The following is a 27709-nucleotide window of genomic DNA, read 5'->3' on the forward strand; positions in this document are numbered from 1 at the left end:
CCGCCGGGCGGCGATGTCAGTTTTCTGCCTAGATTTGCACACATCTACCGCCGCGATTTCAGCACCACCCGAACTGGACAGCGACTGCATGGCGCACCTGCTAGATCAGGGCAACAAAACCCCACAAGAAACGGGAGGATTTCAGGGCCACTCGCTGCTACATACCGACTCTGGAGGCCTCGGGATGGCGTTGGAAGAGGAATTAGCCATGCTTACCGGGGAGCAGGACGAGGAGGAGGAGGAAGAGTTATCCGAATTGGAGACGCCTGTAATGGGACAGAATACAGACTTTTTGTTGCTCTTCCGTCAAAAGGAGAGGGACTTGGTTTTAGCTGCTAAACTCGGCAAGGCACTGCTAGAGCGAAACCAAGACCTGACTAAGCAATATGAGAAAATGAACAAAGATCTTAACGATAAACTTGAGGTAAGAAGCTAGTAGTACAAACACACACTGACAAATACTGTAGGCTACCATCATGCCAGATTCGTTTTTCAATTCACAGTTGTTTTGGCCATCATTATTCAATTAATGTGGAGTTAAGCAGTGTATGTAAACACGTTGAACTGATTAAGACTGTCCCACATTATTGGTAATGCTGTTGAGCAGACTTCACTCTTTAAACAACTGGCTTGACAGTGTTTTCAGACTGTCTACAACTTACAGTACAGCTACAAACACCTCCACACAGTGTCATAACAGTCTAATGCCTCTTTCATGAAATCAGATTCGGGGAGCAAAACATTACTCTTAAAGCAGACGGAGGTCACTCAATTCCTACAAATACTTTTTATTTCAATGAGTTGGCTGTCTCACACAGACAGCACTGCAACAGTTAGAGAGGAGGAGTTCACAACATCTTGCAGTGTCACTAAAGCCCTCAAAACCCATAGATGTCTCTTGCATTTTTCATGCTGACAGCAGAGCTTTTGTCCTTCTTATATTAACCCTCTCACACCACTGCACTTGGCCTGGACTGGAACAAGTCTAATCCCCTGGGAATGTCGCATGGGCATGGCCTATTGTATCTACTGTAGGATACATCTGCTCACAAAACTGATCTCTAACAACACAGTACTATGCTATGACCCAGTGCACAATATTCATCAAGCTATTTCCAGGCTTTTTAGGGGCAGTTAATATTGTTCCTTATCCTTTTACCAACTTTGTTTTTCCAACCGTTTTTTACTCCTGATGAGGCTTCTTTGTTCAGGACTGATCACCCAGCATGCCCTGTGACCAGCCATGCCACCCATCCCAACCCCCCATACTCTGACCCCCTTGTGCTCTCATTAAAAGCCCACCCTAATCCCCTCACTCCCTGCCTCAGCCTTATCAAGCGATGGATAGAAAAAAAGCTGAAGCTTTGTGCCATCCTTTCAAAATCCAATGTCTATTACGACTACTAGTCTCAGGCCTAACCTGGTCCCTCCAGTCCAGCATCATATCTAAACCTGTCCCTTGTCTCCCCTCACCCACAGCACCTGGCGCAGGAGAAGCACGAGCTGCGGCGGCGGCTGGAGAACAAGGAGGGGGAGTGGGGGGACCGTGTGGCGGAGCTGGAGACAGACGTCCAGCAGCTGCAGGGAGAGCTGGAGCGCCATCAGGTCCAGCTGAGAGAAGCCAACCGTGACAAGTCCACGGCCATCAGGGAGCTGTCAGAGCAAAACCACCGCCTGCTGGAGCAGCTCAACCGGGTGAGTGTATATAACTGTCCGTCTGTGGACCTGTCTGTCCGTCGGTCTGTCTGTCTGTCTGTGGACCACTGGGACTCAACACTGGATGTCTCAGTCTGCTGTGTTCATTTCTGGAGAGGGTACAACTATGTTCTCATATAGTATGCATACATGCACATGCATACACTCTGCTTCAATCTCTTCCCCCATGTCTCCATCTCATGTCTCCATCTCTCTCTCGCTCACACATCAATATATGCTAAGTCATCGAAATTAAAGTGTAACGTTCCCCTCTTAAACACTGAATAATTTAGAATGATTGAGCTGGGGCGGCATACTCCTTACGCAACCCTCCTGTCAATATTGATAAGTAACTACAGGCTGTTGAAACAGATTTGATATCTTACACAATCCGTTTTAATAGCATACAGTATGTGGCTGATGGGTTAAGAACAGAGAAAAATAGGAAGAATTACAGCATGACTGGGAGGCTGGAGGAGGTAAAGGTTCATTGAGGGCCACATGCACTTTGTAGAGAGTGATGGAAGTATGGGAGAAGCTGTCATTAGAACAAGGTATAAACAGGGCTATCATCCTACCTCATCCTGATATTGTCCTGATCTTGTCCGTTTACACTTATAAAATTTGATCACAATCAGATCACAATGGGTCTTTTAACCGTCTACACCTGTCTAAATATATGGGCACAATCCGAATGTGGACAAGTTCCCGGACAAAGGACACATAATTAGCACCAGGTATAAGCAGGGCTATTGATTCAACTCTATTCATGGCCCGGTTGGATTGACGGAGCTGAGCAACAGCAGGTAATACTGTTGATTAGACTCCCCTAAGAAGATGGATTTACTACAGCCTTCAGTCAAATCACTCAATCCTAACTAATGAGGGAGGCATTGCCATGACAGCCTAAATCCCAATGAAAACTACAAGAAACTTTGGTAAGGAGGGGAGTACACAGCGCTTCTACCAACGTGAGTCAAGGTGCAGCAAAAATCTCATAACTATCTGGAAAAACATCTGGTAAAAACTATTTTTCAGATAAACAAATAAATGTAGAGGGTTCGCACTCAAAAATATATTGCATAAAGCATTTCGGCATGCACGCTATCCTGGATGCAGTGAAAATAATTTTCAAAAATGTAACAATGAAGTAAGCTTAATGCAACATCTTTTTGAGTGCGAACCCACTACACCTTTTTGTTTATCTGAATTTGTGGGTTTTACGCACCCAATGGACATTCAATTCAGGACAAAAACACTCAATATTTCATGAATGTATTATCCTCTACATCAACAGAGTCTTTGAAATGATTTTACTGGTGCTCATCTTGCCACTAGCCTCTCATACCAGTCTGAGGCATCGAAACCAGGCATGGCGTCAATACAGTGTTACTAAAAGAGACTAGCTTTCCACTAGAAGCATGACGTGTGTCATGCTTCTGTGTGTGCTGCAGGGATATATCGATACCCAAAAGCTAGAACACCTAAACCTTTGAAAGTTGGTTAAGGTTGTTAAATGGAGAAAGCGTTGTGTTGACTGCAGTCAGACAGAGGAGCAGTCTCCGTTTTAAAGGCCCCAGGAGATAGGTGGGTGTTGCCTGCTGAGGTGACACCGGTGACAGTGTTGTGGGTGTGGGTAACACTGCCTGTGGTGTGGTGCTGTCTGTCCTGGGAATAGATGTGACCTGCAGTCAGGCAGATGCTGCTTCCTTCCACAGCCCAGCAGGGAGAGAGCTAGCTAGCTGTCAATGGCTGTTTTTAGCCCTCATCACTAGGGCTGCTGCTGGCTGTATGCTGTCACAGATAGAGTAGCAGCACCACTGTGTCATACAGACCTTCACTCCCTCTCATTTCCATCTCTGATCAGATTAAAGTGAATTACCTGTCATCCACCATCAGTCTCTGACCATGGAGGGGGTCGCTGAACTGGTCTGTTGCTATGGATCCTGCTAGGTACTTAACATAATTAAGTTGCAGTTGATTTAAAAGCAGCCCTGGTTGAAATTAAATCTGGGTAGATCTTTGGGGGTAGAGACTTATGTAGGGCTTGGGGAGTGGGCTAATGGTATTCATGAGCCTGAATTGAGATTATTGATCAGGCCTGCGTGATTCAATGCTGTCGGATTCCAGAGAGACCTCCTGTGTAATAAAATGAATGGGGTCAGCCATGGTAGTCTCTCTTTTACTAAGCAATGGCCTGCTTACTCCACGGCTCTGAGTACACCTCCTCCGAGTGAACCCACACCACCCTGACTCTGGAAACCTCCCCAGTAGTAGAGCCACCAGAGAGAGGACAGCTATTAGGATCCAAGTAGGTTTGTGTGTGTGGATAGCCCTAACCAAAGACATAGATTAGGAGATATTTTTGCTTTGTAATGACATTCTTTGTAGCATTAGTAGGGATAAGGATGCTAACAGTTTTATCTACAGACAGACCTTAGTCTGGTAATATTCACTGCAAAACAAACACCCATTCGTTCATTTTCAAGGTTCTTTAGGTTCTATTCTTTAATATATATTCTCAAGCTTTAGCTCCACTCTGGACACAGTGTGTCCACTGTCTTCCAGTCTAAAATCAAGCATCCTCCCGGTAAGTGACAGAAATAAGAGGTAATCTGTTGCAGGCTGCATTAGAGAGCTTGTAAAATGGTTAGAATCCTGTCATGTGGTTGACAGCTCTTCAAAGGGCCATTCTCAAAATGAAGCTTTAAAGATTACACTCACAACAACAATGCACTCACAAAAACAGGTTTGAGAGAGGAACCAATTGTCTGCTGGAATCAAGTCTCTGATTGGATGCAGCAGGAATTAGCTTGTTGTGGAGGGGCTGGCCACAGGAAGTGATGTAAGACGCATTGTATAAAATGCAGCATTGAAGGGATTAGGTCATAATCCTGTGTAATAGCCTTTCCTTATGAATTAAATCAGCAGCCAGAAGAACAACACTGCTCCATACTGCGCTCACAGCTAATTAAAAAACTGTCACTCAACTATTTTGTTTGGGTGGAGAAGAGTCTGTGTGTGAGCCATTGCCCCTCATGTCAAAGGACAGTGCAAACCTGGCACTAATACACTAGGACACCATTCTCTATGAGCTAAACTTAAATCTATGAGAGCACACAAGCCACTAACATACAGTGCATTTGGAAAGTATTCAGACCCCTTGACTTTCTCCACAGTTTGTTACATTACAGCCTTATTCTAAAATTGATCAAATAAACATTTCCTCATCAAGCAATACCCCATAATGACAAAGCGAAAACGGGTTTTTAGAATTTTTACAAATGTATTAAAAAGGAAAAACATAACTTATTTACATTAGTATTCAGACCCTTTGCCATGATACTTGAAATTGAGCTCTAGTGCATCCTGTTTCCATTTTTACAACTTATTGGAGTCCACCTGTTATAAATTAAATTGATTGGACATGATTTGGAAAGGCACACATCTGTTTATATATGATTCCACAGTTGACAGTGCATGTCTGAGCAAAAACCAAGCCATGAGGTCGAAGGAATTGTCTGTTAAGCTCCGAGACAGGATTGCGTCGAGGCACAGATCTGGGGAAGGGTACCAAAACATTTCTGCAGCATTGAAGGTCCCCAAGAAAACAGTGGCCTCCATCATTCTAAAATGGAAGAAGTTTGGAACCACCAAGACTCTTCCTAGAGCTGGCCGCCTGGCCAAACTGAGCAATCAGGGGAGAAGGGCCTTGGTCAGGGAAGTGACCAAGAACCCGATGGCCACTCTAACAGAGCTCCAGAGTTCCTCTATGGAGATGGGAGAACCTTCTTGAAGGACAACCATCTCTGCAGCACTCCACCAATCAGGCCTTTATGGTAGAGTGGCCAGATGGAAGTCACTGCTCAGTAAAAGGCACATGACAGCCAAAAGGCACCTAAAAGACTCTCAGACCATGAGAAACAAGATTCTCTGGTCTGATGAAACCAAGATTGAACTCTTTGGCCTGAATGTCAAGCGTCACGTCTGGAGGAAACCTGGCACCATCCTTACGGTGAAGCATGGTGGTGGCAGCATCATACTGTGGGAATGTTTTCACCGGCAGGAACTGGGGGACTAGTCAGGATCGAGGAAAAGATCAACGGAGCAAAGTACAGAGGGATCCTTGATGAAAACCTGCTCCAGAGCGCTCAGGACCTCAGACTGGTGCGAAGGTTCACCTTCTAACAGGACAACGAACCTAAGCACACAGGCAAGACAACACAGGAGTGGCTTCGGGACAAGTCTCTGAATGTCCTTGAGTGGCCCAGCCAGAGCCCAGACTTGAAACCTATTGAACATCTCTGGAGTGACCTGAAAATAGCTGTGCAGCAACACTCCCCATCCAACCTAACAGAGCTTGAGAGGATCTCCAGAGAAGAATGTGAGAAACTCTCTAAATGAACGTGTGCCAAGTTTGTAGTGTCATACTCAAGGCTGTAATCACTGCCAAAGGTGCTTTAACAAAGTACTGAGTAAAGGGTCTGAATGCTTACAGTACCAGTGAAAAGTTTCTTTATTTTTACTATTTTCTACATTGTAGAATAATAGTGAACACAACTATGATATAACACATATTGAATCATGTAGTAACCAAAAAGTGTTAAACAAATCAAAATATATTTTATATTTGAGATTCTTCAAAGTAGCCACCCTTTGCTTTGATTTCAGCTTTGCACGCTCTTGGTATTCTCTCAACCAGCTTCACGAGGTAACCACCTGGAATGCATTTAAATTAACAAATGTGCCTTGTTAAAAGTTAATTTGTGGAATTTCTTTCCTTCTTAATGCGTTTGAGCAGTTGTGTTGTGACAAGTTAGGGGTGGTATACAGAAGATAGCCATATTTGATAAAAGACCAAGTCCATATTATGGCAAGAACAACTCAAATAAGCAAAGAGAAATGACAGTCCATCATTACTTTAAGACATGAAGGTCAGTCAATCCAGAACATTTCAAGAACTTTGAAAGTTTCTTCAAGTGAATTTGCAAAAACCATTGAGTTGTGATTGAACTGGCTCTCATGAGGAGAGCCACAGGAAAGGAAGACCTGGAGTTACATATGCTGCAGAGGATAAGTTCATTATAGTTACCAGCCTCAGAAATTTCACCCCAAATAAATGCTTCACGGAGTTTAAGTAACAGACACATCTCAACATCAACTGTTCAAAGGAGATGGTCGAATTGCTGCAAAGAAACCACTACTAAAGGACAGCAATAAAAAGAGATTTGCTTGACCAAGAAACATGAGCAATGGACATTAGACAGGTGGAAATCTGTCCTTTGGTCTGATGAGTCAAAATTTGTGATTTTTGGTTCCAACTGCTGTAGCTTTTTAAGACTCAGAGAAGGTAAATGGATGATCTCCACATGTGGTTCCCACCGTGAAGCATGGAGGAGGAGGTGTAATGGTGTGGGGGTGCTTTGCTGTCATGATTTATTTGGAATTCAAGGCACACACCCAGCATGGCTATCACAGCATTTTGCAGCAATGCGCCATCCCATCTGGTTTGCGCTTAATGGGACTATCATTTGTTTGTCAACAGGACAATGACCCAAAACACACCTCCAGGCTGTGTAAGGGCTAGTTGACCAAGAAGGAGAGTGATAGAGTACTGCCTAAGATGACCTGGCCTCCACAATCACCCGACCTCAACCCAATTGAGATGGTTTGGGATGAGTTGGACCGCAGAGTGAAGGAAAAGCAGCCACCAAGTGCTCAGCATATGTGGGAACTCCTTCAAGACTGTTGGAAAATCATTTCAGGTGAAGCTGGTTGAGAGAATGCCAAGAGTGTGCAAAGCTGTCATCAAGGCAAAATGGTGGCTACTTAGAATAAGGCTGTAACGTAACAGAATGTGGAAAAGGTCAAGGGGTCTGAATACTTTCCGAATGCCCTGTATTCATCACCCACAGAACACAGCCACATAGAGACACACACATAAACACTTACTGTATTACTCATACAGACATAAAGACAAAAACACCTACAGTATACTCAGTGGTGTCTGGTAGGCTGGGGTGTGAGCTCGGCAAATCATCTAGGGCAGGGTTCCTCAAATGGCGGCTCGAGGGCCAAATTTATTTTATTTTATTGTTGGACGAAAGGACTGTAAAAACACCAGCAAATCAGTGATTTTAATTTTGAGAATCTGTTCCATAGTATTCTCACGTGTAATAGAGAGATTCAGGTAACTGGCAAAATAAAGGAAATACCATCATAAAGTGTCTTAATAGGGTGTTGGGCCACCACGAGCCAGAACAGCTTCAATGCACCTTGGCATAGATTCTGGAACTCTTCTGGAGGGATGTGACACCATTCTTCCACGAGAAATTCCATTATTTGGTGTTTTGTTGATCGTGGTAGAAAACGCTGTTTCTGGCACCGCTCCAGAATCTCCCATTAGTGTTCAATTGGGTTGAGATCTGGTGACTGAGACGGGCATGTGGTTTACATAGTTTTCATACACATCAAGCCATTCGGTGACCATTCATTGTCACGTTCGTCATAATCACATTCTTCTTTAATGAAACAGAACACTGAACAAACTATGCAAAAAAACTAAACGAATGTGAAGCTATATATAACGAGTGCTGACATGCAACTAACCATAGACAATAACCCACAAAACCAAAATGGAAATGGCAACCTAAATAGTATCCCGATAAACAGCCGTCTCTGATTGGGTACCAATTCAGGCCACCATAGACCTACATTTACCTAGACAATACCAAAACCCCATAGACATACAAAAAACCCAAGACAAAACAAAAACACATATACCAGCCTCTTCACACCCTGACCTAAACCAAAATAATAAAGAAAACAAAGATAACTAAGGTCAAGGCGTGACAGTACCCCCCCCCCCCCCCAAAGGTGTGGACTCCTGGCCGCAAACCTAAACCTATATGGGGGGTCTGGGTGGGCATCTCACCTCGGTGGCGGCTCTGGTTCTGGACGCCGCCCCCCATTCTTTACTCTGAGTCCGCTCTTGTAGCACAGACCCGTGGATCATCGTCGGAAGCTCTGGACTGCGGATCCGGGCTATGGCCCGTCGCTGGAGGCCCCGGGCTGTGGCCCGTCGCTGGAGGCCCCGGGCTGGGTATTGTCGCCGGACGCTCTGGACTGCCGAGGCGCACTGTAGGCCTGGCGCGTGGTGCCGGGCTGGGGACACCTCAGGGCGAGTGCGGGGAGGAGGCACAGGATACACTGGACCGTGTAGAGGCATTGGAGATCCAGAACATAGAGCTGGCTCAATACGTCCTGGCTGGATGCCCATTCTAGCCCGGCAAATGCGAGGAGCTGACTCAGCCAATCTCCTCGTGTGCACCCCCCCAAAAAATTATTGGGGCTGCCTCTCGGGCTTCCGTGCTAGCCGTGTACTCTCATATCGTCGCCATTCCTCTATTCTCCGGTAACTCTCCTCCTTAGAACAGCTATACTATACCTGTATATGTGATTGTATTTGTATTTTTTATTAGGATCTCCATTAGCTAACGTCGTAACGCTAGCTAATCTTCCTGGGGTCCAACACCAATTAATAAGACATTACAAATCAAGACTTCACAAACATTCAACAAGTAGACCATACAGACAATTAAAATACCTGACAGGAAACACATTTAACATTCAGTTGATGCTTTCTATTTCCTGTCCAGTCATATGGTCTATCACATTAGATGTTCTTTTATTTGGGATGGATTTACTTTTTTTCCAGAGAAATATGGATTGGTAAAGAGTTCTGTTCAGCTATGGCTCTATATACAAATGTAAGCAAGGTTTGAAATGATTGTTTTAGTCAAATATTATATATGTTTGGGCTTCTTGCAGTCTACATCCGCTCAACAACAAAAAACGAACTGTAATGAGCTGACTGTATTACCAAGGGCCATGGCTCTGTTCTGCTTCGTTCCTGTCACAGGTCTCTGTTCTAATAACCATCTGTATACAACACACGCGTCTCTCCAGGCCATCAGTTGTGATGAGGATTAGAAACACGTGCTGCTGCTCCCATACTCTGTCTGTAACCATCAGGGATTCTGACAAAACAGCTTCACAGACAGTGATCATTGGTAATGTCAAACTGGAAGACTGACTGATGTCATGTTTTAGTGGATTTCATCATCTACACTCTTAGAATTAGTGGTGTCGTGTCTGTGACTATCATTAAATGGAAAGGCTGTTATTTTATCAAATCAATTCTCTATGTATAATTATTATTATGTGATTAAACTAATCATGTAAACTTTAATTAACTAGGAAGTTGGGGCACCACAAGAAAGTGTTTATAGGGTCTCTATTTCCCAAATTGACTCTTCAGATATTTCATATAGAGTACAATCTTGTATTAATGTATTGTTATTACCTCATTGGTTCTCATTACTGAACGTCGCAAACCCTTGGAAATCTGCACGAACCCTAGCCTCCATAACGAATCAGCTATATACAAATTGGCCTAATTATTTATTTACTAACTAAACAAATCACAGAAATACATTAACAAACAAATAGTAATTGGTTACTAACACAATGCATTGATAAGTCCCTAGTCGACTAAACCGGTATGAAAAGTGGTAGACAATGGAAAGGGGTGGGGACAGATAAAGAGCGGGATAGACAAAATGGATTCACTACACACAATTGATAATTATATTCATTGAAATGCTAATCCTTTGCACATGAACAGCCACTCATTCAAAAATAATTGCAATGTATATATTTACAACTTTATGTCGTGGTTGTCTTCTCTGTTGGAATCGCCGCTAAGTCTGCTGGAGAGTCAGTTCATCAGAGAGTCTCTGTTTAACTTCCCCAGAAGTCACAATGTCTTTCGTGGTTGTAGCTTTCTCAGCGGCTCTGGATAGTGTCTGTTGTCAGGCATACAGATGGTCATTGCATGGAATAGATACTTCTGCGGTTGTCGGTATTCTTGTACTAGATTTACGTAATTTCCAGCTGCAGACTAGTAATTATTATTTTTTTTTTATTTTTTTATTGAATTTTACCCCTTTTTCTCCCCAATTTCGTAGTATCCAATTGTTGTAGTAGCTACTATCTTGTCTCATCGCTACAACTCCCGTACGGGCTCGGGAGAGACGAAGGTTGAAAGTCATGCGTCCTCCGATACACAACCAACCAAGCCGCTGCTTCTTTAACACAGCGCACATCCAACCCGGAAGCCAGCCGCACCAATGCGCCGGAGGAAACACCGTGCACCTGGCCACCTTGGCTAGCGTACACTGCGCCCAGCCCGCCACAGGAGTCGCTGGTGCGCGATGAGACAAGGACACCCCTACCGACCAAGCCCTCCCTAACCCGGACGCTAGGCCAATTGTGCGTCGCCCCACGGACCTCCCGGTCGCGGCCGGTTACGACAGAGCCTGGGCGCGAACCCAGGACTCTGATGGCACAGCTGGCGCTGCAGTACAGCGCCCTTAACCACTGCGCCACCCGGGAGGCCCCGCAGACTAGTAATTCTAAGTCTAGGATTTGCTCTTATTCTGTAGTGATCGATAGTCTCAGAGTTGAACCATTTCCAGTCGTGTAGCCAAAGCTCCACGCTGTATGGTCTCCGTAAGCGATAGTTGTAGTTCTTAACCATTTCACATGTAACGTAAGCTGCATGTTTTCTAGTCTAATGTACATTTCGTCAGGAGTGGGTTTTATACACTTCTGAGAAAAGGGGCGGTCCATGATGCCGGCGTAATGTCTATACTCACGTGGGCGTGGCCACTGATTTGGTATGAAACTTTCATTTAGAAGATTAACATCACATTACATCTTTTCACAAATAGCTTCCTGTTTAATCACATACGTTTCACAATATTTAGATGTAACCCCATAATTAAGAAGTGTATGCAACCAACACAGTATTGAGTGTTTCCTGTCCTTCATGAGATCACCAAATGAAACACACTCGTCATGACTGTCCCTTAAGTGTCCACAGACCACTCCCACATTCTCAAAAATAGAAATATTGTTTAATTATTCAAACTTTTGATGTCCAAGTGTCTCTCTGTGTTCCACAGTTTACATTCCAATCTTGAACACTACAGAGCATAGAGGCAGCGTATTTTACGACAGTCATAAAACAGCCAACTTCCCCCTCTCCCCCTCTACGAGAGAGAGCACGCTGTAGAGTGGATCCGCTGTAACCTGATCCTTCAGATCGTCACAGGAGAGTTATGACAGTTGTGACTCGAGAAACCTTGGAGATCCTTAAGGAACCCCTTCAGATAGATATGTTTAGGCCACCCGTGGGAGTAAGTGTCATCCCTGTTTGTCTGTTCTTTTGTATTGTCATCACATGTTAAGGTTGAACACTGACACTTTTGCAGCTTTAATGTGGCTTTCAGAGGTGTATGAGTTCCTTGAGCCTATGCAAATCCCAAAATTGGAATAGTTACAACTTTATTACTATGTGCAATCATGTTAATATCAAATAAAATTTTATTTGTAACATGCACCGAATAGAGGTGTAGACCTGACAGTGAAATGCTTACTTACTAGCCCTTAACCAACAATGCAGTTTTAAGAAAAATAAGTGTTAAGTAAAAAAATAGATAAAAATAACAAATAATTAAAGAGCAGCAGTAAAATAACAGTGGTAAGGCTATATACAGGCTGTACCGGTACAGAGTCAATGTGCCGGTTAGTTGACCGGTTAGTTGACTTAATTGAGGTAATATGTACATGTAGGTAGTGTTAAAGTGACTATGCATAGATAATAAACAGAGAGTAGCAGCAGCGTAAAAAGGGGGGGGACAATATAAATAGTCTTGGTAGCCATTGGATTAGCAGTTCAGGAGTCTTATGGCTTGGGGGGGTAGAAGCTGTTAAGAAGCCTTTTGGACCTAGACTTGGCACTGCTTGCCGTGCAGTAGCAGAGAGAACAGTCTATGACTAGGTTTGCTGGAGTCTTTGACTCCTTTATGGCCTTGCTCTGACACCACCTGGTATAGAGGTCCTGGACGGCAGGAAGCTTGGCCCCAGCGATGTACTGGGCCGTACGCACTACCCTCTGTAGTACCTTGCGGTCAGAGGCCGAGCAGTTGTCATACCAGGCAGTGATGCTACCAGTCAGGATGCTCTCGATGGTGCAGCTGTAGAACTTGTTGAGGATCTGAGGACCCATGCCAAATCTTTTCAGTCTCTTGAGGGGGAATAGGCTTTGCCGTGCCCTCTACACCACTGTCTTGGTGTGTTTGGACCATAATAGTTTGTTGGTGATGTGGACACCAAGAAACTTGAAGCTCTCAACCTGCTCCACTACAGCCCCGTCGATGAGAATGGGGGCGTGCTCAGTCAACCTTTTCCTGTAGTCCACAATTATCTCCCTTCTTGATCACGTTGAGGGAGAGGTTGTTGTCCTGTCACCACACTGCCAGGTCTCTGACCTCCTTCCAATGGCTGTCTCATCGTTGTCGGTGATCAGACCTACCAGTATTGTGTTGTCGGCAAACTTATTGATGGTGTTGGAGTCGTGCCTGGTCATGCAGTCATGAGTGAGTACAGGAGGGTTGCAACACAAACCCCCTGACATGTACACACATTGACTTGTGAGTCATCTTCAACCATACGTGTATACTTGAACTGTACAGTATGTTCAGTTCAGGGGTTCCTTGTTACCTACCCTTACCACCTGGGGGCGGCCCATCAGGAAGTCCAGGATCCAGATGCAGGGAGGTGTTTAGTCCCCGGGTCTTTAGCTTAGTGATTAGCTTAGAGGGAACTATGGTGTTGAACGCTGAGCTGTAGTCAGTGAATAGCATTCTCACACAGGTGTTCCTTTTGTCCAGGTGGGAAAGGGCATGGTGGAGTGCTATAGAGATTGCATCATCTGTGGATCTGTTGGGGCGGTATGCAAATTGGAGTGGGTCTAGGGTTTCTGGGATAAAGGTGTTGATGGGAGCCATGACCAGCCTTTCAAAGCACTTCATGGCTACAGACGTGAGTGCTACGAGTCGGTAGTCATTTAGGCAGGCTACCTTAGTGTTCTTGGGCACAGGGACTATGGTGGTCTGCTTGAAACATGTTGGTATTACAGACTCAGGTTGAAAATGTCAGTGAAGACACTTGCCAGTTGGTCAGTGCATGCTCGGAGTACACGTCCTGGTAATCTGTCTGGCCTTGTGAATGTTGACCTGTTAAAGGTCTTTCTCACATCGGCTACGGAGAGTGTGATCACACAGTCGTCCGGAACAGCTGATGCTCTCATGCATGCTTCAGTGTTGCTTGCCTCGAAGTGAGCATATATGTATGAATATTACATTAGAATATGTAATATGCACACACATTCAAGGGCAATTGAAATTTGCAGTGTATAAACTTAACATGATGAACAGGAAGGACATTTACTCTGATGGGTGGAAGCCACACCTCCACTCTTCTGATAGGCTTCTACAATATATTATTAAAAAGGTTCAACGTTCAACCCCTCCCATCACAAAAAGGTTCCGGTTTGAACCTTTACACAGGGGTTCCTCGAAGACTCATTTCAGAGGGGTTCCTTAAGGAACCTTTTGGAATTAGATAGGTGTGACAATTTTTAGAATCCCAAAAGATTCTTCCGGGCTCCTTTACTTCTAAGAGTGTGGGTCCATACACTAGTGTACACTGTGCTATGACTAAGGGAAATGCCAGAAATATGGCCACCAAGTCACACAGCTCCACCAGTCATGTCTCGCTCTCTCTGGTTGCTATGACAACCCGGGTGTCACATGTGAGATTCCATGTGTTGCCATGGAAATGTGCTCTGCATCACTGTGTGCTGTACAGCCAACCCAATGTCAGGTTGCAACACAGACTCCCTGACATGTACACACATTGACTTGTGAGTCATCTTCAACCATACGTGTATACTGTAGCTTGAACTGTACAGTATGTTCTGCTTCCTGAGGAGAGGGCAGAGAGAGAAAGAGGAAACAGATAAGCCATTGGAAATCCCTGACTTAATTAGCGATGTTAAAAAATAAGAGGATACAAGTGCCCTAGCCCCTCTCAATTTCACATAGGCGTAAGCAAGAACATTAGACCGGTAAACCTCCGAAAATCTGTTACGTTCTTGTATTATACATACGCTATGGATTAGGTTTGTATGTAGCAAAGATATGTTTCCTCTCCAATCAAAGACTAGTGTAAATGAAAAGGTTTTGAGAATCTTGTGATTCTCCCTTTGAAAGAGAATGACTTGGCACAAGTTACCTTTGTGTCTGGACTCTGGAGGAAGAATGAGAGTTACGCTTGTCCCTCAGCTGATTGAGCCCTAGTTTGTTGGCCTGGATTCTGTCGCAATAGTCCGTTTTCCCCCATGCACTGATAATGCTTGATCTGGGATCTGAGGATTTGACGCTCAGATTAAGGGAAATATCAGTAAATCTGGCAAACCACAGTGAAATATCCTGTTTCTCCTGTGATCTCAATCTGCCAGGCGCAGTGTGATACTGGGTCAAATGTCACGTTCCCACTGTGACTGGGCTCTGTATAGACATCCACTGAGGAGAGATACATCAGTCAGGTCAGAGAGGAAGAGCTGTATACATCATCCTGTCCTGGTTAGGAGAATGAGAAGCAGAGTAGAGTAGAGCTGGTGTGTTGTACACTATGTCTGAATGTCTATAAATGCATTAAAGTGAATATGATTCGGCATTTAGTGTAGGCTACATATCATTCATTCCACGCATCACTGAGGACAACAAGGTGCAATTATGAAAAAGGGGTACATGGACTTCGATGTGGAAGGGATTCAATACTTGTGAAAGAGCCACAACAAAAATGTTTCCTTCTTGTTGTAAGCACAGTGCACGGACCAAACTCTTCCTGTGTTGGAGCAGTGATATGGTACAACTGAAAGTGTCTAGTTTACAGATTGTTCTGCCCTTGGTTACCCAGACAGAGTACATCAATAGTACAACTCCTCTCTGAGTTATTTAAGGACACAAGTGCATTAAGTGTGAATGGAAGTAGCCCATTGTTTTTTACAGCAGACATTACAGAGTGGACATCTCTCTTCACCTTTAAAAGCGTTCCAAAAAATACTACGCCATGCTGGTTTCCAAAACTCAAACAGCTGTCCAATGGAGAATCCATTACCCTCTCACATAAATCTTAAATTCACTTACAGTAGACTTACTGTAGTAGAAAAGATAACACTGTTTAGGACTTGGCATTAGAGAGAGGCTGTAGCCTTCTGGCCTGTCTCATGCAGTCCCTACTCACCAAGGCCTCACCAGTCACCAGTGTGGCCAACACTGCAACCACTGACTGAAATAACCTAGAAATATCACACTGCTACCTAGAGGCAAACATATCGAACATCCTGCCACGGATATGATCTTTGTAGCAAACCCATGTAGAGATTTGATTCCACCTGGTTCTTATTTGTCAGAGGTAGTATACACCTGACCTTTGATTGTGAACAGGAATCAACCTGTTGGATGAGTGTTCTCTAGAATCTCTAATGAGGACACAGATCTATTAGATTCTAGATACTGAAGTGCCATGATGGAGTGAAATACTGTAGTCAGAGAATTGTGTAAACGCATCGTACAGTGTGTACGGGCAGTTTATCAGGTCTCTATATTCTTAGTAAGATCTGTTAAGTTGACTTTGTCTCCAGTGAATAAATCAATGATTGCTTTGTTATATGGCATTTATTTTTCTCAGTGCAGAGGCTGGAGAGAAGTGAGGGAGTGGTATCCCGGATTCCACCGTCCATTACCATGGCAGCGATGATGACAATCAGAGTCTGGGCTTCCTGAGTGCAGCCTCACTTATGCTAATGAAGTTCTGTCGGTCTGACTTTGCGATCTGCACTCGGCCGGTAGGCAGTGGGGTGATCAGAACAGTCCAATGATCTCAGCCAGGGAAGGGGCTTCTCCTGCACTCTGCTGCACTCAGAAGGAGGGGCCCAGCTTCAAATGGAACATTCCAGATTCTAAAGGCCAAGAGTTACTCAAACCTGTGCTTTCACAGGAACAGTTATACTGCGCAGCTGAATGTACCAGTTCCAGGAACACTGTGGTGACTCAGAGGCGACATCGTGTCAAATCAAATAGCACTCAAAGCATTTACAATGTGGGTTACTCACTCAGAACGTGTCTCACCATGGGCTCCCGAGTGGCGCAGCGGTCAAAAGGCATCACTACAGTCCCTGGTTCATATCCAGGCTGTATTGCATCCGGCCGTGATTGAGAGTCCCATAGGGCGGCACACAATTGGCCCAGCGTCGTCCGGGTTTGGGCAGGGTAGGCTGTCATTGTAAATAAGAATTTGTTCTTAACTGACTTGCCTAGTTAAATAAATGTTAAATAAAATCTAAATGTATAAATTGCGCCATGTGAAGTATGTAAGGGACAATATGTTGTGAACATTTCATTGTGTGTCAGTATTGTTGTGCATAAGGAGTGACGTCACGCTGCTCTGAATCAAGCGCTGGAGGGATGAGTTATGTTCCCAGAGGTGAACACGAGGCTCCTTGCTGAGAGACGCACTCAAAGCAGCAACAAACAACAGGAGTTGCTCTACACTGAACAGACTGCACAATACTACTGTTCTGAATTATGCAGAAGATGTTTATTTGTAATCTGGTAATGCCCCTGAGGGAGTGAATAAAGTTGAATCTTTATTAATAACATGTTATTCAAATATTTATTCATGTCTTTTGTGCTAACACCCTGTTTCTGGGGTGTGTTTCGTCTCCAGGCTACAGAGGTGGAGAGGCAGCTGTCCACTCAGGTCCACTCGTTACGGGATGACTTCAGAGAGAAGAGCATCTCCACCAACCAGCACATGACACGACTAGAGAGCCTACAGGCTGAGGTGAGACTAGAGAGCCTACCGGCTGAGGTGAGACTAGAGAGTCTACCGGCTGAGGTGAGACTAGAGAGCCTACCGGCTGAGGTGAGACTAGAGAGCCTACAGGCTGAGGTGAGACTAGAGAGTCTACCGGCTGAGGTGAGACTAGAGAGCCTGCCGGCTGAGGTGAGACTAGAGAGCCTACCGGCTGAGGTGAGACTAGAGAGCCTACCGGCTGAGGTGAGACTAGAGAGCCTGCCGGCTGAGGTGAGACTAGAGAGCCTGCCGGCTGAGGTGAGACTAGAGAGCCTACCGGCTGAGGTGAGACTAGAGAGCCTGCCGGCTGAGGTGAGACTAGAGAACCTGCCGGCTGAGGTGAGACTAGAGAACCTGCCGGCTGAGGTGAGACTAGAGAACCTGCCGGCTGAGGTGAGACTAGAGAACCTGCCGGCTGAGGTGAGACTAGAGAACCTGCCGGCTGAGGTGAGACTAGAGAACCTGCCGGCTGAGGTGAGACTAGAGAACCTGCCGGCTGAGGTGAGACTAGAGAGCCTACAGGGCCTACCGGCTGAGGTGAGACTAGAGAGCCTACAGGGCCTACCGGCTGAGGTGAGACTAGAGAGCCTACAGGGCCTACCGGCTGAGGCGAGACTAGAGAGCCTACCGGCTGAGGCGAGACTAGAGAGCCTACCGGCTGAGGCGAGACTAGGGAGCCTACCGGCTGAGGCGAGACTAGGGAGCCTACTGGCTGAGGCGAGACTAGGGAGCCTACTGGCTGAGGCGAGACTAGGGAGCCTACCGGCTGAGGCGAGACTAGAGAACCTGCCGGCTGAGGTGAGACTAGAGAACCTGCCGGCTGAGGTGAGACTAGGGAGCCTGCCGGCTGAGGCGAGACTAGGGAGCCTACCGGATGACAGATATTGACAGATATTACCTATGAAATATATCCCCAGTCATTATCAAAAGTGTTGTTTATTTAAAATGTTCTTTTAAAATGCTGTGTGGGTTTGAAAAAGTAATATCCTGAGATATTAGAATATGCACACCTGAAGTTGTGCTTGCTATCAAACTAATTCAAACAGTTGAGTTAAGTGAACAAATATACAAATCTGTTTTTCCTCCTTTTCTATCAATCATTCCCTGTTCCACTCCTCTAATACCATGATTGAATCCTTCCTCTTGACTGGAGCAGCAAGGGCTGGAAGTGAGTGGTTATATTGGTTTGTCTGCATGCTGCATGTCACATGTGTGTACATGTCCCACTGTACTGCTATGGAGCGTGAGCTACTGTAGCCTACCAGGGGAATACACAGTAATATCAGTAATGTGTAATATCAGCCATTTAGCTCAGGGTCATAGGATGATACCATGACATACAGTACAGTATATAATATCTCTCTGAAGCCTCCTCTTTTAAAGTGGGTCTTATTGGAGAGGAATAACCCACTGCGGAGACCGCGCTGTAATTGGGCGAAAACAATACCGTTCTATATTTAGCTCAGATATACTGCAATGTCTGGGTGTTCGCAGGATTGCAACGGGTGTTCTTAATGTGACAAGGATGAATATATCACAGTCCTGCTAGACAAAGAAAATCACAGCAATGTCAACCAAAATGTCTGAAGGACACACGGAGAACATAAAGCTACAAAGATGTCCACATGATGGCAAAGTCAGTGAGCTGAGCTGTACACGCAATGTCAGCCTCCTGCGCTGTGAAGGAGATCAACAGACGTAGGTCAAAGCATGGCTGGGGGATAACGAGAAAGAACAAGAGCTGATGTTTGTTTAATAGAGTAAGCTGCTCAGGCGGCTACCGAACATTTTACACACAAACTCGCCTTGTATCGCTAGACATGTGCGGTGTTCATGCAATGTTAGCCTTCAGTCCACTGTACAGTATAGACTGATGAAGGAATAGACTGTTATCAGGTTTATTTGGAATATCAACTTATCACAGAGACATTCCTGTATGTGAGGGAGGCAGAAACCGCCTACTCCTAATCGCCTATGCTAGGCAACAAACATTCTTTGGACCAGGGGGAGTACTTTAATCTTCTGGAACATTTGAACTCTCCTCAGAGTCAGGAAAGAAACAGGTTAACACTAGAGGGCTAACACTGAGTGCAGATAGGAGAAACTCTTTTGGTAGCTATCTGTCCTTGGTTCCATAGCACAATGTGTAACTTAGCTATTGGGGTTATGTATTTTGTCAGATTAAGATGCTGTCGGAGCGTAAGAGAGAGCTGGAGGATCAGGTTAACGCTGTACTAGAGGAAAACGAGCTACTGCAGAACACTGTTGACGACCTGAGGGAAGGGACGCTAGTGCTGGAGAAACAGTACCATGAGAAGGTCTCACAGGTACGATCTCTGACATTCTTTAGGGGTTTTGATAGAACTGTTGTACTGTGTCATAATATTCTTGTGTAATGTGTGAGTGGGTATGTTGGTGTATAGAAATACAGTACGAGTACTTCTGAGTGTGTTGTATTGATCTGTATGGTATCAGGGCTCTTTGTTGACCACTGTGTTGACCACTGTGTTGACCAGTTTGTTGACTGCTGTACATGTCCAGTTACGGCAGAGCCAGCTGGAGCTCCAGGAGGTACGGGTGTCCCACAGACATCTGAGTGCCCGCTTTGAGGAGTTCACAGAGGAGAGAAGTCTACAAGGCCTCAGCCCAAACCCTGCCAGCCTACTCTGTGAGATAGAACAGAGCATGGAGCAAGAGGAGCAGGAACAGGAGAGGGAGCAGGTACATGCATGCACATAACACTGTTGATGAGAGAGAGTGGCATACAGAGAATCCTTGTTGTTCTATAAGTGATTTACAGTGTATCACGCAGTAGTGGTATAGTGGTGAGCATACAGTGGGGCAAAATAGTATTTAGTCAGCCACCAATTGTGCAAGTTCTCCCACTTAAAAAGATGAGAGAGGCCTGTAATTTTCATCATAGGTACACTTCAACTATGATAGACAAAATGAGCAAAAAAAATCCAGAAAATCACATTGTAGGATTTTTTATGAATTTATTTGCAAATTATGGTGGAAAATAAGTATTTGGCCAATAACAAAAGTGTATCTCAATACTTTGTTATATACCCTTTGTTGGCAATGACAGAGGTCAAATGTTTTCTGTAAGTCTTCACAAGGTTTTCACACACTGTTGCTGGTATTTTGGCCCATTCCTCCATGCAGATCTCCTCTAGAGCAGGGATGTTTTGGGGCTGTTGCTGGGCAACACGGACTTTCAACTCCCTCCAAAGATTTTCTATGGGGTTGAGATCTGTAGACTGGCTAGGCCACTCCAGGACATTGAAATGCTTCTTACGAAGCCACTCCTTCATTGCCCGGGCGGTGTGTTTGGGATCATTGTCATGCTGAAAGACCCGGCCACTTTTCATCTTCAATGCCCTTGCTGATGGAAGGAGGTTTTCACTCAAAATCTCACGATACATGGCCCCATTCATTCTTTCCTTTACACGGATCAGTCGTCCTGGTCCCTTTGCAGAAAAACAGCCCCAAAGCATGATGTTTCCACCCCCATGCTTCACAGTAGGTATGGTGTTCTTTGGATGCAACTCAGCATTCTTTGTCCTCCAAACACGACGAGTTGAGTTTTTAACAAAAAGTTATATTTTGGTTTCATCTGACAATATGACATTCTCCCAATCTTCTACTGGATCATCCAAATGCTCTCTAGCAAACTTCAGACGGGCCTGGACATGTACTGGCTTAAGCAGGGGGACACGTCTGGCACTGCAGGATTTGAGTCCCTGGCGGCGTAGTGTGTTACTGATGGTAGGCTTTGTTACTTTGGTCCCAGCTCTCTGCAGGTCATTCACTAGGTCCCCCCGTGTGGTTCTGGGATTTTTGTGTACCGTTCCTGTGATCATTTTGACCCCACGGGGTGAGATCTTGCATGGAGCCCCAGATCGAGGGAGATTATCAGTGGTCTTGTATGTCTTCCATTTCCTAATAATTGCTCCCACAGTTAATTTCTTCAAACCAAGCTGCTTACCTATTGCAGATTCAGTCTTCCCAGCCTGGTGCAGGTCTACAATTTTGTTTCTGGTGTCCTTTGACAGCTCTTTGGTCTTGGCCATAGTGGAGTTTGGAGTGTGACTGTCTTTTATACTGATAACAAGTTCAAACAAGTGCCATTAATACAGGTAACAAGTGGAGGACAGAGGAGCCTCTTAAAGAAGAAGCTACAGGTCTGTGAGAGACAGAAATCTTGCTTGTTTGTAGGTGACCAAATACTTATTTTCCACCATAATTTGCAAATAAATTCATAAAAAATATTTTTTCTCATTTTGTCTGTCATAGTTGAAGTGTACCTATGATGAAAATTACAGGCCTCTCTCATCTTTTTAAGTGGGAGAACTTGCACAATTGGTGGCTGACTAAATACTTTTTTGCCCCATTGTAGCTGTCTTCCAAACAATTGGCCTGGATTCGATTCCTGGCCATCGCAGCCAAACACTTTATGTGGACGGCAGGTAGCCTAGCGGTTAGAGCATTGGGCCAGTAACCAGCAGGTAGCCTAGCGGTTAGAGCATTGGGCCGGTAACCAGCAGGTAGCCTAGCGGTTAGAGCGCTGGGCTGGTAACCAGCAGGTAGCCTAGCGGTTAGAGCGTTGGGCCGGTAACCAGCAGGTAGCCTAGCGGTTAGAGCGTTGGGCTGGTAACCAGCAGGTAGCCTAGCGGTTAGAGCGTTGGGCCGGTAACCAGCAGGTAGCCTAGCGGTTAGAGCGTTGGGCCGGTAACCAGCAGGTAGCCTAGCGGTTAGAGCGTTGGGCCGGTAACCAGCAGGTAGCCTAGCGGTTAGAGCGTTGGGCCGGTAACCAGCAGGTAGCCTAGCGGTTAGAGCGTTGGGCCGGTAACCAGCAGGTAGCCTAGCGGTTAGAGCGTTGGGCCGGTAACCAGCAGGTAGCCTAGCGGTTAGAGCGTTGGGCCGGTAATCAGCAGGTAGCCTAGCTGTTAGAGCGTTGGGCCGGTAACCAGCAGGTAGCCTAGCGGTTAGAGCATTGGGCCGGTAACCAGCAGGTAGCCTAGCGGTTAGAGCATTGGGCCGGTAACCGAAAGGTTGCTTGTTTGAAACCCTAAGCAGACAATGTCAAAAAATGTAACCATAATTGCTTCAGGGATGCTGGACAATGGTGACCCTGGCCAATTGACACGTGTGTTAATACATACTTATACATAGGTGAAATGTAAGCACCCACCAACTAATTATTATTATTATCAGTGGTCTTTGCTAAGCAGCTTTCCCTCTCTGTCTCCAGCTGCGTCTCCAGCTGTGGGAAGCCTACTGCCAGGTGCGCTCTCTCGTCTCCCACCTGCGAGGCAACGACATCACAGACTCGGCCCTGTCCACAGACTCCTCCATGGACGAGTCCTCTGAGACATCCTCAGCCAAGGACGTTCCCATGGGGAGCCTACATGCCAGTCTACTGGAGCTACGCAGACTCACACAGAACCTGCTAGACGGCAATGAGTCCACGGTACGGACCTTTCACACACATATATGAAAAATACTGACCAGATGTACTATACACTGAGTGTAAAACATTAGGAACACCTTCCTAATATTGAGTTGCACGGCACCCCCTTTTGCCCCCAGAATAGCCTCAATTAATCGGGCATGGACTACAACATGACTCCAATGCTTCCCACAGTTTGGCTGGATGTCCTTTGGGTGGTGGACCTCTCTTTATACACACAGGAAACTGTTGAGCGTGAAAACCCAGCAGCGTTGCAGTTCTTGAGACACTCAAACCGTTGCGCTTGGCACCTACTACCATACTCCGTTCAAAGGCACCCTCTAAATGGCACACATAACACAATCCATGTCTCAAGCCTTAAAAATGGTTATTTAAACGGTCTCCCACCCCTTCATCTACACTGATTGAAGTGGATTTAACAAGTGACATCAATAAGGGATTATAGCTTTCACCTGGATTCACCTGGTCAGTCTGTCATTGAAAGAGCAGGATTTCCTAATGTTTTGTACACTCCGCGTATAGTTCCTCCGTGCATCTAATAAAGAGTGTGAACTATTCGGTACACACTCAAAACAAGCCAAAATTACAATTGAGTGGAAATCACAATATAATGAACCTCTGTGTGTTGTGGTTGTGTGTGAGCAGGGTTCTCGGCGGAGTGACGAGGAGGCTCTAGAGGACCAGGTTCGAAAGCTTGGGGAAGAGCTGAGAGGAGTGAGAGAGCTGTACCAAACAGAGCAGGATAGAACACGGAACAGCCAAGAAGAGGTTCTACAACTCCATAATCAGGTACTACTGCACACAGAGCTTCAAATCGCTGTTGTTCTCCAACAAGATCACTTCAGCACAGCGTTATTATTCAAGCGAGACACATTCGATGGGATTTCTTATTTATGAGGCTGACAATGTGTTTGATAAGGGTTGCTTGTGTCCTGCAGATGGCAACGTTTTCTGTGGAGATGTGCTCTGTACAGGAGGAGAGTGAGCGCATGAGGGCCATGTCTGAAGCACGAGACCCCAGTGAACAGCTCCAAAGTGCTATACAAGACCGAGACGACGCTATTTCCAAGTAAGACCACACAACATAACTCATCATCTGGGCACAACGAAATTGTATGTGCTTCCTGTGTAAAATCACTACCAATGTAATAGACTAGTATATAACAACAATTAGTCTTTTTACATTCATCTCCAAATAAGCAAGCCAGTCATAAACTCTGATTCAGCAAGATAAGAGCAAAGAGAGATGTTGTCTGTCTCTAAGCTGTATGTCTGTGTGTCTGTCTGCCTTACAGGAAGAAAGTGGTGGAGACGGAGCTGGCCAAGTGTAAGATAGATATCATGTCTCTGAACAGCCAGCTCCTGGACGCCATCCAGCAGAAGCTGAACCTATCACAGCAGCTGGAGGCCTGGCAGGTGGGTCAGAGGTCAGGGAGCATGAGGGGGCACGCTAGGCCACTCATAGTGTGAGCTATTATTTGATTTGATTTAAAAACACAATTCAGCCACATGTGTATACACTGTATTTAAAATAATCGAGGGTAACACAATAATGTTTAACAACTTATTTCCATTGTTACTGAATGGACTGCCAAATTGAATGGGCTGTCAAACAGATATATATACACTGGGGCAAAAAAGTATTTAGTCAGCCACCAATTGTGCAAGTTCTCCCACTTAAAAAGATGAGAGAGGCCTGTAATTTTCATCATAGGTACACTTCAACTATGACAGACAAAATTAGAAAACAAATCCAGAAAATCACATCACATAGGATTTTTAATGAATTTATTTGCAAATTATGGTGGAAAATAAGTATTTGGTCACCTACAAACAAGCAAGATTTCTGGCTCTCACAGACCTGTAATTTCTTCTTTAAGAGGCTCCTCTGTCCTCCACTCGTTACCTGTACTAATTGCACCTGTTTGAACTTGTTATCAGTATAAAAGACACCTGTCCACAACCTCAAACAGTCACACTCCAAACTCCACTATGGCCAAGACCAAAGAGCTGTCAAAGGACACCAGAAACAGAATTGTAGACCTGCACCAGGCTGGGAAGACTGAATCTGCAATAGGTAAGCAGCTTGGTTTGATGAAATCAACTGTGGGAGCAATTATTAGGAAATGGAAGACATACAAGACCACTGATAATCTCCCTCGATCTGGGGCTCCACGCAAGATCTCACCCCGTGGGGTCAAAATGATCACAAGAACGGTGAGCAAAAATCCCAGAACCACACGGAGGGGGGGGGGGGGGGGCGACCTAGTGAATGACCTGCAGAGAGCCGGGACCAAAGTAACAAAGCCTACCATCAGTAACACACTACGCCGCCAGGGACTCAAATCCTGCAGTGCCAGACGTGTCCCCCTGCTTAAGCCAGTACATGTCCAGGCTCGTCTGAAGTTTGCTAGAGAGCATTTGGATGATCTAGAAGAAGATTGGGAGAATGTCATATGGTCAGATGAAACCAAAATATAACTTTTTGTTAAAAACTCAACTCGTCGTGTTTGGAGGACGTAGAATGCTAAGTTGCATCCAAAGAACACCATACCTACTGTGAAGCATGGAGGTGGAAACATCATGCTTTGGGGCTGTTTTTCTGCAAAGGGACCAGGACGACTGATCCGTGTAAAGGAAAGAATGAATGGGGCCATGTATCGTGAGATTTTGAGTGAAAACCTCCTTCCATCAGCAAGGGCATTGAAGATGAAACGTGGCTGGGTCTTTCAGCATGACAATGATCCCAAACACGCCGCCCGGGCAACGAAGGATTGGCTTCGTAAGAAGCATTTCAAGGTCCTGGAATGGCCTAGCCAGTCTCCAGATTTCAACCCCATAGAAAATCTTTGGAGGGAGTTGAAAGTCAGTGTTGCCCAGCAACAGCCCCAAAACATCACTGCTCTAGAGGAGATCTGCATGGAGGAATGGGCCAAAATACCAGCAACAGTGTGTGAAAACCTTGTGAAGGCTTACAGAAAACGTTTGACCTCTGTCATTGCCAATAAAAGGTATATAACAAAGTATTGAGAAACTTTTGTTATTGGCCAAATACTTATTTTCCACCATAATTTGCAAATAAATTTATTAAAAATCTTACAATGTGATTTTCTGGATTTTTTTTCTCATTTTGTCTGTCATAGTTGAAGTGTACCTATGATGAAAATTACAGGCCTCTCTCATCTTTTTAAGTGGGAGAACTTGCACAATTGGTGGTTGACTAAATACGTTTTTGCCCCACTGTGTGTATGTATATGTATATATATATATATATATATATATATATATATATATATATATATATATATATATATATATATATATATAACAGATATGAATATGTATCTGAATGACAACATGTATAAATGACATTCACACAGTAATTATCATTCTTAATCTGTACTGTATTTTATTCATTAAATAAGAGTATACTAGCGGACTGAAAATGTGTGTATGGTGATCTTTTCCACACCACATCCTGTCCTCTCCTCTAACTTACCACTGTCCTGTGTGTGTGTGTGATAACATGTACAATACTGTACGTACTCTGAGTCGCCAATTTACACAAGTGTCTAAGGAACTAATACACTCCTCAATGAAACCTCAATGAGTTTCAACCATGGGTTTTCATTGAACATACTGCAAACAATTAAGCAAGTAGGATGAGTAGCTAGCTAACTAAATTGAGGACTCAGTGTATGACTTTCCCTTCCCATCCTCACCCGTAACTAGCAGCTCTTTCCTCTCTCTTTCCCTGGCTGCAGTTTGCATCCTCAGGGCTCTTTACTGTGTGGCTCTTGTGGTTTCTGATCTAGTGGCCTTTCTCAGCTTCCGTACCACCCTTTCTCCCCTGTGGTACCCCCCTCCTGCCTTAGAGGTGAGCCTAGGTGTGCCATCTCGGCCTGATCCTGTCCTATGCCACTCTTCCATGCCATGCTGAGCCATTCCATGCCATGGCCTGCTGAATCAACAGAAATGCGCTCACCCATTCTAACCCATTTGATCACCCAAAACCAGCCACTTCCATGCCAATCTGTCACGCCTTCCTTCTCTTCTCTAAAAACCCTTGTCCTCTTTAACATCCCCTCACATTCCCTTTATCTCTCTGTCGCTCTACTGTGCTCACACCCTCTCTCTCTCTGTCACTCATTCATTCTGTCTTTCTCTCTCTTAGGATGATATGCACAGTATGATTGATCAGCAGCTCATGGAAAAGCACCAGGAGGAGTGGAGGGTGACCCCCTACTCCCTCGCTGGGTCCTCCGGGGGCCCCTCCGGCCAGTCCTCCAGACGAGCCTATCGCCTCTCCGATGGAGACAAGCGGCTCTTTTCCTTCTTCAAAAAGAACTGAGCGCCTCTGGACTGGCCCGAGTAAGCAAGAGAGAGAGAAAAATAATAATTCAAATAGAGTGCAGAGGTAGAGGAAAATAAAGGCAAAGTCTGAGTGGCAGTGATACACACTATCAGATGGGGGGGGGGGGGGGGGGGGGGGGGCTAAAGATGTTCAAGGGTCATTTTGCACTTTATCTGTCCCATCATGTCCTACCTTAAAGAGCAACACTGTTAGGGCTCACTCACACCAGTAGTGCTTTCTGGCCGAGAGTACTTGGCACCTCTGAGCGTAATTTAAGAACCGAGTGCGCACCGATTTTACATGTGGAAAATGTCGGCAGTCAGACGTCTATAGCGGGTGGTCCCTAAAACACAGTG

General features: G+C 45.2%; 1 protein-coding gene across 1 annotated transcript; it reads left to right on the top strand.

Annotated features, from left to right (window-relative positions):
- On the top strand, nt 1-27431 carry LOC139389940 (BICD family-like cargo adapter 1). The gene is made up of 10 exons (XM_071136977.1): nt 1-424; nt 1480-1695; nt 17398-17514; nt 19707-19853; nt 20068-20247; nt 22781-22999; nt 23645-23788; nt 23938-24068; nt 24295-24415; nt 27174-27431. The coding sequence occupies exons 1-10, from the start codon at nt 14-16 to the stop codon at nt 27348-27350; spliced, it is 1863 nt and encodes a 620-aa protein (XP_070993078.1). The 5' UTR covers nt 1-13; the 3' UTR covers nt 27351-27431.
- The last annotated feature ends 278 nt before the right edge of the window (nt 27432-27709 follow it).

The sequence above is a fragment of the Oncorhynchus clarkii genome, chromosome 30, assembly GCF_045791955.1.
Source record: "Oncorhynchus clarkii lewisi isolate Uvic-CL-2024 chromosome 30, UVic_Ocla_1.0, whole genome shotgun sequence".
In the NCBI taxonomy this organism is placed as follows: domain Eukaryota; kingdom Metazoa; phylum Chordata; class Actinopteri; order Salmoniformes; family Salmonidae; genus Oncorhynchus; species Oncorhynchus clarkii.